The 12,448-nt window shown below is 42.6% G+C and overlaps 1 protein-coding gene across 1 annotated transcript in view; it reads right to left on the reverse strand.

Annotated features, from left to right (window-relative positions):
* DOCK4 (dedicator of cytokinesis 4) overlaps window positions 1–12,448 on the reverse strand; it is a 1,616,764-nt gene that overhangs the window by 53,932 nt on the left and 1,550,384 nt on the right. The window contains exon 51 of the mRNA XM_086919301.1: window positions 2,007–2,120. Coding sequence (XP_086775427.1) covers window positions 2,007–2,120 — 114 coding nt within the window. The remainder of the gene's footprint in view (window positions 1–2,006; window positions 2,121–12,448) is intronic.

Below are 12,448 nucleotides of genomic sequence, written 5' to 3' on the forward strand. Positions count from 1 at the left end.
CTCTGGCTGACATGCCCAACTGCGCGCTTGATTTACCCTTTAGTTTTACTGCGCTCTGAAACTATACAAGGCAGACACCCACTTGTTTTGTAAGCCGCTGACCTAGAATATCCAATACCGTTTCAAGTCAAAGTTGTAAAACGTTATTTGATACTTTAAACAATCCCCTAGAAAATGTTACGTTTTCCAGTACCCTTCAAACACTGCACCAGTGTCACTCCGCACTAGACCCGGGATGGGCTTTGAATGTATATGTAACATCTGATGTCTGCAAACCTCAAGGTGATCCTCCTAACACCCCTTCCACACTAGGGTGTTGTGTCTGACGACCAGCGCCCAATGTTCTATCCGACGCTGCTCGATGCCTGGGCGCACCGTTGTCCGCTCACTTGAATGCAGTGTGTGGACATGGCGACCAATTACTTCGAGTTTAAATTTCAATGACGGCCCGGCGGCATTACGGTGACCTTTATGAGAATCCGCGTGATTTGTGAGCCTGTGTCTGGGTCAGATGAACACTAAATCATTATAAATCTCCCAGCTACAGCTGTAAAACTCTGCGGCTCATTATCATCGTTTGTCCCGTTGTTTATTATCATCCGTCAAGTAGAAAATGTTCCATAATCTGAAATCAAGTGAGTGCATCTAGAAAGGTCAAGTTTGTGTAGATGTCTCTTGGACTGTGGCTTGGCAGAGGGGCATTCAACCAGCATAGAGCGTTCTGCATCCAGCGCCTTATCTAGACCGTGGATTAAATTTGTTTAAAAAAAAGTTAGGACCTTATTTTATCTATGTTTTAGCTGTTCTGTGCAGACCATGTTTTGCAGCTTTACACTCAGTAAAACTAAACTATTTACGAAAGCAACCACCCCTGACACATTGAGGATGTTCCATTTTCCCTGTCTCCACCAGTTTTAAAAAATATTAGTGGAAGTTAATGGATGCTTTTTTACACACTGATGCATGAAAACACCAATGCAGCGGGACGCGCTTCCAGGAGCCACAATCCGAATGATACTTCGGCTTCGGCTCTTAATAAGGGTTAGATGCCTTCCTTCTTCTGCAAAACAGGCACCCACTCCCTTTCAAATAGTACGGTCTTTGTGCAGGTGTCGTGGGGGCGCCTATCCAGCACACAAGCTTGACCTCTGACCCCACTATCGCCCCAGTCTGATGAAAGGTCCCGTGCCCCCCTGCCCTCCTTTTCCTCCTGCTTGCACACACTGTGCTTTGAGGGCTTGAATTTCACAGGCCTCACTGTCAAGGCGAAGGCCTGGGGCCGCCGAAGCTCGAACTCAATAACTCGTATTCCGGAGTTTTACGCACGGGTCTCGGCTTTCACAGGGTAGGTGTCGCCATGTAATTGTCTTATAGGGGGGTGGGGCCGGGAGTCAGCCGGGGGAATACATGCCACAGCCGAGCAGCAGCCACGGAGACATGGGCTACTGAGTTGCTGAGATATGGGGATGTAAACCTGCACCAGCATTTTCACCAAGATGGACAAGCGCCTTTTTAGGTCTTGCAGACCAAAGCTGCTGACTTTAGAGCTAGGTAACAACTTAATCACGTAATCTCCTGTGCCTATAAAAAAAAAACATTTGCAATGCAACAGTTTGAACTATTTGCATTGTAAATGACAATGCCTTTTATTTGTGTGTTAGTTTTCAAAACTGAGAAATAAAAGGTATTGTCATTTCCAATGCCAATAGCTAAAACTCTTGCAAATGCGAGACCTATTGCATTGCAAATGCTTGTTTTTTAACTTTATACTTCCAACATGGATGACAATCGATTCAGAACAGTAAAGTAAAAATGAAATATAAAGTGCATGGGTGCACTAAAAAGATAAGCGAGCGGTCCACTACCACTCTGCAGCCACTGAGCTTAGTAAACGAAAAAATATTTCACATTTAAAAATGTGGAGCAGGACAGCAAGTGGAGGGGGAGCAACGGGTAAGCAGGAGGCCAGGGGTAAGAGCCCTCTGAAGGCTTAAATCTTCACTTACCAGCTTGCGTGGATCTTGGTGGCACGGGTGGGGATATGAGCCTTCCACTTTCAGACATGTTCCTGGCTTCTTTTCCACTATCCAGGCTCCAGCTGCTAGGGGTCGGATTCACTGCTGAAATATAGGTAAATGGTTCATGGGGTGTTATTTCTAATACAAGTAGGGGCTTTACCTGCCAATATCTGTATCGACAGGATGGAAGTACTATGTAGATTACTTTCAGTTTGACTTCTATTGGCTAAACGCCAAATTTAGCATTTAAAGGTATTTTTAAAACAAATTATTGTTTATATATAAACAACCACTGACTTTTGAAAACAAAAATCTAAAAAAATGAAACACAGTATGTCACATGCCAACACCCTACCGAGAACTGACAAACAGGCACTTAAGTAGTATCAAACAGTTTCTAGGAAAGAAAATAAAACCAACACCAAAAACACTGCCAGCCGAAAGCATCATGTTTATGTGTTAATTTTTTATGGCACTGAAGAACTAGAGGTGAGAGAGTGATTTAAGGAGAAAAGATGGAGGAAATATCAAGGAAGCAGCTTACCATTATTAACAACCACTGAATGCAGTGAAAGATATGGGGGGAAAAGGGTAATTGGCAGAAGCAGGCTAGGGAACATACATCAGTCATAGCGAGGGCAGGCGTCAGGCTATGAAAAGTTATTCTGAGTAATTTGTTCATCAGTGCACTTGTGAAAGTGGAATGTTTTACTATTTTTTTAACAAACGGTTGCTGGAATTGTGAAGATCATAGGGTATGGCACTCCAAATTCTTGTTGTAATCAGGGAAAGATTGGCATAATGCTTACTTGGTCCAGAATTTACAGGATTTCATTCATAGGTAGGAGTGGATTCAGAGTACTTAGAAGTTCACCTCAGATGTGAAGTAGGACACCTAGGTAAAATGGTATGGAGGTGTACACGGTTTTGCATGTTAGACAATACTTTTTATTCCCTAGATAACAGAGGTAATGTCCTGGCCCATGTATTGTGAACATCAAGTATTCAGCCACTTAAGAGCTATGGTGTGTTAAGATAGGCTTGCAAGGCTGGATTTTGGGAAATTACATGGGGACATGATTTGAACAATGGCATAAGATGTGAACGTTAATATAAAAGCACTTGGGATAAAATGGTTTACTTTTTGGGGTGGATTGGTGTCCATTACAAGTAATAAAGTCCCTGTCTTGTTGGGTTTAGTCAGAAGTTTCAGTAATTAAAAAAAAAACCTTGATAGCTACAGCACAGTGCACTCAGGATTAATTGAACGAAAATATGTAATGCACTTAGAAGTATTAAAACAGATAAATAGTAGAAAAAAGGAAACCAAAAATATCCCACTCCAATTTAGAAACACGGAATAAAATGTAATGACGAAAATGACACCAAAACAACACTGTCCAATAAGGAGAACCGAAGATAAAAAGTTTGAACATTTTAAGGGAAAATAGCAGCAATGAAAGTTGAATTGAGGCTGACCACGATGGAGTGCTGTAGAATACAGCCTAGAAGTAGAAATGTTGGGGGCCAAAATATATGTCCAAATCCAAATAGGGACTTTGTTGTTTTTCAAAAGAAAAACTCTTCTTCTAGCGCGACAAAATAAAATGTTTAGCCGCCGACATGGATCTGAAGGCTGGATATGCAAAGACGGTTGGTCCTACTGAAGCAGGAGAATTTTGTTTTTTTCAGCGGAGCACAGATCTTCACATGGGACAGACCTGAAATTCAGGTCCCCTTGCACATCTGCAGCAAATCTTTTTTTAAATTTCCAAACTTCATCGGGTGCCCCAACAGCCACAGGAGTACACTCCTAAAGCCCTCAGGAGTCTCATGGTGTCAGGCAGAGGCCATCAGCAAAGTCCAGTTTGTGTTCCAGTTAGTACTGCTTAGCTGAGAATTTTGAAGAAAAGACCAACCTTTTCAGTACTTCTTGCTTTACTGTAAACACTCCTAAAAAATGCCATGTCAAGATGGCCAAAGTATTCAACCACACAAAACTTGTACTCTGAAGGCTGGGGTGTGTAGGGGAGTGTCCACCCACAACTAACGCTAAAATCCGGTTCACAGCAGGCTCTTAACCCACAACAAACCAGGAGACAAAGGCCTGGAATGACAAAAGAAGTGTCTTTCAGCACTAGACAGGGGGATTAAAATTGGCTTGGCATTCTGTTTCCTCCGTTTCAAGTCTCCCAAAGTGTTACATGAGGCTATAACAGACCAGTCAGGCAGGATTTGACATTGTGGTGCCAACAAGATGGCAGGCCTCCACCCTTCTGCTGAGCGAAAAGAAATCACAAATTCAGGTCAATCCATCAATCACAGTGACCTATTTGTGCAGCACCTGGGAGGAATTTCACAGCTCATTCACACCTCATTCAGGTCAAGTACATGCATCAGTTGCTGAACAGTTTATGTAAATTAGCCTCCAGGAACTTTGGGAAGGAGAAAACCTTTTATAATGGTTTTTTTCCTTACTATTTACAAACAATCTTACTTCACCATTGAATTGGATTTAGATTTTCTAACCCTTCCCATTCCCAAGATCTGTACACTGATTTTCTACATAGACCAGTGTTGAAAGTAAGACCGCACATGAATCCAGGTAGTAGTTCCAAATTGTAGTTTATTGGATGGTTAGTTACAGAGGTGATGAGTAGGTAGTAAATAGGCCAGGAAGTAGTTGGTAAGAAGGCCCCACCAGGAGCAGCTTACTTCAGCTCAGCCAGGAGTCAAATGACTCACATGAGTCACCCTACTTTCCGTGACATCATTCGACATTCTAAATGTCCCCAGACTGAACAATGAGGGAAGACAGGGTGGAAAAGAAGAAGACAAGAACAGACCATACAACATATCCTCTTTCTTTACAAGAAAAAAGAAGTAAGATCAAAGTACAAGATAAAAAACAATGTAAAGCGTAATAATAAATCGTACGTAGCATGCAGAAATGCAATAATGTAATAACAATACAAAATGAATATGCAAAAACAATTGTAAAACAGAATAAGAACAACAGCTAGCTAAGCCTGCCACTTTAAAATAGCTTTAAAGGCCTTGCCACTAAATACCATGCACTCTGCCTTGTAGGCTACAAAACCCACATAAGGATATCTTACTAATATTTAAAAGGGAACTTTTTATGTGTCAAAAATAGTTGACAGATCAGGCTGCAGGTCTAAACTGCAGCTGTCAGAATGCAAAGGTAGGTCTGAAGCCATGTTTTTATTGTCACACTATTGAATGGCACAATAACTGTTGCAGTCCACAGGTGACATATAACTTTTCATGCCACAAGTGTAGTTTCTACACTATAAACTATGGCCTTTTAATAGAGTTTAATTACACCAATTAGGGAGTAGCCAATTCCTACATGTTTTATGGGTTAGAGCACATACACTGGGCAGGGGAAAGCAGTCCCCCAGTGTTAAAACTCTAAAAACCTGCAATAAAACCCTGCAACAAAAGGGGGCGGCCATGCACAAAGGGGGTATTTCCTCACCGCACTCATGGAAGAACTACTGTTAAAACAAGTGGGCTTTTCTCTTCCAGTACATTCTCTGCGAGGACTCTAATCAGCTATTGGACTGAATATAGCAGAAAGCTCAGTGTTTACTTCATTTGGCAAGTAAAAAGTATGGTATGCTTAAAAAACAAGGCTCATGGTCCACCTAGTTCAATTACACTTGCAAAAACATTTCCTGGCACAAAACCCTTGGCAAGCTGAGTGTTTATTAGCTATAGAAGTTGCATGCCTTCTGTCATCAAGAGCAACCACAATAAACTAATTTTAGACATTGTCCAACATTTATCAAACATTTAATTCAAATTAACCAACATAGCGCTCAAAACACATAAAACATGGATTAAGCCAAGAGTTTATTGGCGACATTTTCAACAACAGGCCGAGTCAGCATCCACTCTTAACTCACTCATGAAACAAAAAACACAACACATGTATTCCAGGGCATCCTAAGGTTAGCATACCCAGTACATATACATTGATGAAGCGAGTTTCCGAAATTAAATACGTTTTGACTCGCGAAGTTAAACTTCCATAATAAATTAATTATATTAATGAGTTTTTGCACGAATATGTATTAATCAACCTAGAATAAAATGAATTCACGACATAAGGGTTTAACATTATGTGCTCTTTGTTGCATTTGCGTGTACGTTGAAAAATAATAAACTAACTTTGTCTATTTGTCTTGTCAACATTAATTGCGACTGTTTAAATAATGGCATGTGCTTTTTTTTTTAATGTGCTTTTGTCTATGTCGTGTCTTTTATGTGGCAAAGGCTCGTGGAGAATCCTGAGGCCCATGTGAAGAAGGTTTTTATAAACGCTGCTTTCATGTGCTTAAAGCTAGATAACAAACTAATGGGTTAACATTAGTAAAGGGGGTGGGTAACAGAATGACTTTCATTACTCAAATTAATTAATGTTTTGTGTTTCTTTGCATACTAGTTATCGAGAAAGAGGCCTGAGGTCTAGCTTTTTAAATGGGTGTTTGGAATCCTGTCGTGATGAGCCGAGCACAGCTAAAGAATGGAAAAGTTTGTCACATTTTCGTTCATCAGAAAAAGAAGTAAATGGAACTGTGAAAGATGTGCTCTGAGTTGTTTAACTCCAAGGACAGGAAGAGGCAGAACAGCCAAGCTGAGGAAACAGCAAACTGTTATTTAATAAGATGTTGCAAAATCCTCGGAAGCTAATGTCGCTTGTGGACAAAGGACAAAGACGTTTTAGAAAGGCACAATTTTGGATTGAAAAGGCTATGAGCTCACATAGACGGACGGCTGTCAGCCAATCAAAACGCTGAATGTCAAAGAAAAAGTATTCTTTTAGTTAGTTTTAGATAGAGAAAAGGTGTAAAACTTGGCCACTCAGGAGGAGGGCTGTTGGCTCGTTCCTGAATCCTGATGGGCGTGAGATGCTGTAGGACTTTTGACTCGCGTAAGGAAAGCTGAACTAATGACTTTTCCTTTAGGTTTTGATAAGTTAGACAGGGAAATAGAATTTAGGGAATGAGACCTTTTCTGCTTTAATACTTCTCATGCTGATTCGTTTTGAAGTGACAGTCTAATGTGCCTTTACTTAATAAATAAAAAGATGCTTTGAAAATGCTAATAAAAAGATTTTCTTTACTAAAAATGTTCTTTATTTGAAAATAAAATTAATAAATTAGATTTTGAAATGACAAGCTGGTCTTGTTTATTCTGAGTCTAGTTACCATCAGTTGATCCATTACCTAGGTGACTTAATTAAATGTTTCCGTTATTAATTTTATAAATATGATGATGACAAACTGCAGTTGTATATAAAGTGTAAATAGTTTGTGAATAGTTCCGGTTAATTAGGTCACATGATTCAGTTGGCCAATATTTATTTCAGTCATTTATGGGCCTTGTGAAGAGTTTATGATTAATGGTGAGTATCATGGTATTGGGTAGTGTTGTTGAGACAGATTTTCTGTAGGGCCGCTGGATCAATTCTCTGGTAGCGGAGTTATGGTTACTATGGTAACTGACATGCTACATGTAGATACATAGGATACATGTCTAAAACATGTTAAGTTTGTCCAGTTGTTATATGTAGTCAAAAGGTCTTTTCCAGCAGTGAGAAAATTCCTAGTGTGCCGGCAAGAGTAGTGTAACAACTGAGGTTACACAGTTCATTAGTTCTGTTTCAGAATAGTGGTATTAATATATATCACTAATGTTGTGGATGTACAGCACAAGTTTAGGGATTTTAGGTGTGATAGGTTGAATGTATAGTGAGGATTGCCTATGAAATTGTAGCTTTGAGTATAGGGACTAGGAGCCTGTTTTAAAACTCACTGTGAAAAAAGTAATAGGATTTATTCAAACTTGAGTGAAGGGTAAGGAAGCGTCGTCTATTCTTACTGGCGAATGAGGATTTTCTATTGGCAGGTTAAAGTCCTACCAAAGATAATTACGTATACATGGTTAGGGTTTTCTGTATGAATGTGTGTAAATGATTTTGTGAGTATAGCGTCGTCTATTTCACGAGAAAGAATACTCGAATGATTGAGAAAAACTATTACTTTATTTAGCGAAACAGACAAATGGTTTGTTTTTCTGTAGTTACCAATTGAATTTCATTGAAAAGAATTGTTTTAAAATGGCGCTGTGAAAATATTTCGTAAAGGAGGGGTGAGTTTGCGGAGCGGAGACAGCGGAGCTGCAGGGCAGCATACGTCACAGGGTTCGCGCTGCGATTGGTTAACATACGTCACAGCGAGCGCACTGATTGGTTCATGTGACCAAAACGAGGTGATAGCTGATTGGTTCTTTCTGGAAACAGTACTTTCATTGGTTAAGCAAGGTAGTGACGTGGCTTAACCTGATAGGCTTGTTGGTGAGTTTCGCGTACGGATTGGCTAGAGTAGCGGAACAACAAAGGAATACTTACGATCTTCTCCAAATTAAGCTAAATAGTTTTAAAACATGAGTTATTGGTACGGATAAGAGGAAAAGAAGCCTTCATGGTTTCAGAAATTGAAAAATATATTCAGTACCGATAAGAAAATTGAAACGCGTGGTGGAAAATTACTTCATAAGTACAAAACACCCGCAGCATATATGGAAGGTGAATATGGTTATCATACTGTCCTTTGGTTTGAAAATTGGATGCAATATACCAAAAATGATGGTGTATTAGCGTGGCCAGAAGATGGATCATTTAATATGAAAGTATTGAAAAACCTGAGAGAAAAAATGATGGCTCTTGTGCCAAAGTCTAGACCTACTCAATTTGAGTCTTTATTTGAATAGGAAGTTGAAATGATGGAACTCGAACGAGAAACCAGAGGTTTAACAAGAGGCCTCAAATTAAACATAAATAGGGAAACTCATGAAGATAGAGTACGACGCTGGAGAAAAGCAGATATGTATGATGGTTTGTACCCAGTAAGAGAGATGATTACTGAAACACCAGGTCAAAAGAATACCCGAAAGAAAAATAATCTTGATGAAGAATTAGATGATGCGGTTTTAGAAGAAATTTATATTATAAAACGTAAACCGCCCCCTTATCAGCCAGAATGTTCACAGTCTACCCCGAGAGTTTCTTTAGGAACCTCTCCTAGTGCACCTCCTAGAGAATCTGATGAAAATTCACCTAGATTTTTAAGATTACCTGAAAGAGTAGGGACAAGAAGTAATTCTACTACACCAGGAGGAAATAGAAATTATCCTGAGATCCCAGAACAAAGAAATGAATTCTCGAGGAATGTAATGAGAACAGAGAGACTTGGGAATATACCAGAAGTTTCAGAATATTTAGGAGCAGGGGCAGCGCTCTAGTCGCGCCGGCCTCCCGCCCTCCCAGACTATTTTAATCAGGGTGTTTGAGCTGCTATCTGCCTGTTAGAGCTCTCCCTAGAGGGAGGACTAGGGCTGCGAGCTACCAGGTGATCAGCTTCGAATACCTGCGACAGCTTTTGCATTTTAGATCGTGTTTTATAGCCTTGTGATTTTAAAAAAACTTTGGGGGCTTTTACCTTCAGAATTTAAAGGGAATTGATATTAGGCACACTGACACCTCTGAACACTCTACCTCCTTGATACAGCCTCGCCCAGCCGATCTTTACTACCGGCTCGAGGCGGCGGCGGGCGCCATCTTGGGTGTGGGCAGGGGCAGCGCTCTAGTCGCGCCGGCCTCCCGCCCTCCCAGACTATTTTAATCAGGGTGTTTGAGCTGCTCGCTGCCTGTTAGAGCTCTCCCTAGAGGGAGGACTAGGGCTGCGAGCTACCAGGTGATCAGCTTCGAATACCTGCGACAGCTTTTGCATTTTAGATCGTGTTTTATAGCCTTGTGATTTTAAAAAAACTTTGGGGGCTTTTACCTTCAGAATTTAAAGGGAATTGATATTAGGCACACTGACACCTCTGAACACTCTACCTCCTTGATACAGCCTCGCCCAGCCGATCTTTACTACCGGCTCGAGGCGGCGGCGGGCGCCATCTTGGGTGTGGGCAGGGGCAGCGCTCTAGTCGCGCCGGCCTCCCGCCCTCCCAGACTATTTTAATCAGGGTGTTTGAGCTGCTCGCTGCCTGTTAGAGCTCTCCCTAGAGGGAGGACTAGGGCTGCGAGCTACCAGGTGATCAGCTTCGAATACCTGCGACAGCTTTTGCATTTTAGATCGTGTTTTATAGCCTTGTGATTTTAAAAAAACTTTGGGGGCTTTTACCTTCAGAATTTAAAGGGAATTGATATTAGGCACACTGACACCTCTGAACACTCTACCTCCTTGATACAGCCTCGCCCAGCCGATCTTTACTACCGGCTCGAGGCGGGCGCCATCTTGGGTGTGGGCAGGGGCAGCGCTCTAGTCGCGCCGGCCTCCCACCCTCCTCCTCACCTATAAAATGTGCGTAGGGTTCAGACGGCGCAGCGGGCTGGCGCAGCGGGCGCGCCGGATGCGCGCCGAAGCCGCGCCTAAGCCAAGCCCGTCTGCGCCCGTCCGCGACCGGCCGGGACCAGGGGCCCAGACCCCTGTTCCGCGGGCGTGCTGCAGGCAAACTTATACAAGTAAGAGGCTGAGAGACTTATGTCCCGTTTTACCTACTCACTGTCATCATGTGATGGAGCCCCTGGACCTAGGCCCATGTCCTCATTGTTCATTTAGAGGAAGCTGCTTAGTGCCAGCTGTCCCTGACTCGGATTCGATTCAGGCTAAAGGGGGTCTCCTAAACTGTAGATCCATCAGCAAACACACTCTTCAGCTGTGGGATCTCTTACTGGATGAGGACATGCAGATACTGTTCCTAACTGAGACCTGGTTGGGAGAACACTCTGACCCGGATGTACTGGACACCATCCCTCCTGGCTACACCCTCCACAGACTTGACAGGACAATAGGAAGGGGAGGCGGGATTGCCATTATTGTCAAACACCCGTTCGAATGTACTCTAAAGCCAGTAAAAATTGATGACTGCGAAGCTGGTGAATTTAGTATCAAACTGACGCAACATGACACGATCTCTGGCATCCTTATATATAGACCCCCTGGGTCCCTGGGCAACTTCCGTAGTAGCCTACTCGAAGGGGTTGCTCAGACCGCCATTAAACACAATAAGGTTTTGGTGCTGGGTGACCTGAACCTTCACCTAGAGGACCCTGTACAGAAGGAGGCAGAGGATGTTCGCCTTGTATTACAAGAACTACAGCTAACCTTGCTAAGTATAGCAGCGACACATCAGAGGGGTCACTGTTTAGACCCTATCTTTGCGAGCTGGGACAAAATAAAAGTACTTACCCCTCGTCAGCTCCCTTGGACTGACCACTTTCTGGTCCCTTTTCAATGTTTTTATCAGACCGCTAGGACTATAGACAATGGGGAAGGATACATGATGAAACGCAAATGGAGACAATTCTCCAAAGAAAACTTTTTAGGTGCCATCCAGGAAGCTCAACTAATAAGCGCCCCAGATAGTGATCAGGCGAACAAGGAATTTAACCTACTTGTAACTGCCACTCTGGATGAGCTAGCCCCCATGTGTAAAGGTAAAGTCAGAGAAGGCAGACAACGCACTGCCCCTTGGTTCACTACTGAACTCCAGCATATCAAATCTCAATGTAAAAAGCTAGAAAGGACCTGGAGAAGGAACCCGAGTGAGCAAGCAAAAAACAGCTATAGCTCAGCACACCGGAGCTATCAATATGCGGTGCGTAGAGCAAAAGCCAAATATTTTCAGACTCGTATTGAGGATGCCAAGAACTCCTCGCGAGAACTGTTTAAAATATATAAAGAAATATCTCTGGTCTCTAGCTCCAATACCCCCTTAAAAACCTCCAAGGAGGGATGTAATAAAGTCGCTGACTTTTTCTCTAGTAAAGTTAAAAAGATTTATGCCTCCTTTTCTCAAATACCAGATAAGGGCACAGATTTCAGAGCAGACAGGTCAATGGCAGCCCCGGATTCCTCACTACGAACTTTCGAGGTTCCCGCAGCTGACAAGCTAATAAAGATCTGTCGGAGTGTGAAGTCCGGCTCCCCTAATGATCCGGCCCCTGCCTGGGTCTTATCAGAGGGCCTGACAGCCTTGGAACCTCACATTAGACACGTCCTACAAACCTCCTTTTCCACTCAGCAAGTCCCCAGGGAGTGGAAGAAGGCCATTGTACTGCCAATAAGGAAAAAACCCAATGTCAGCTTGGAGGTACTAGAAAATCTTAGACCCATTTCCTTATTGCCGTACGTGGCGAAGGTGGCCGAGAAGGTGGTTAATGCTCAGCTCACGGAGCACCTGGATAAATGGAACATACTCCATCCCTCTCAATCAGGATTTAGGGCGGGCTACTCTACGGAGACGGCCCTCCTAAGAGCCACTGAGACTCTAAGAGCAGGGGCAGATGCTGGTCATACAATGGCCCTGATCATGCTCGACCTAAGCGCGGC

This window comes from Lissotriton vulgaris, chromosome 1_1 (assembly GCF_964263255.1).
Source record: "Lissotriton vulgaris chromosome 1_1, aLisVul1.2, whole genome shotgun sequence".
NCBI classification, from domain to species: Eukaryota; Metazoa; Chordata; class Amphibia; order Caudata; family Salamandridae; genus Lissotriton; species Lissotriton vulgaris.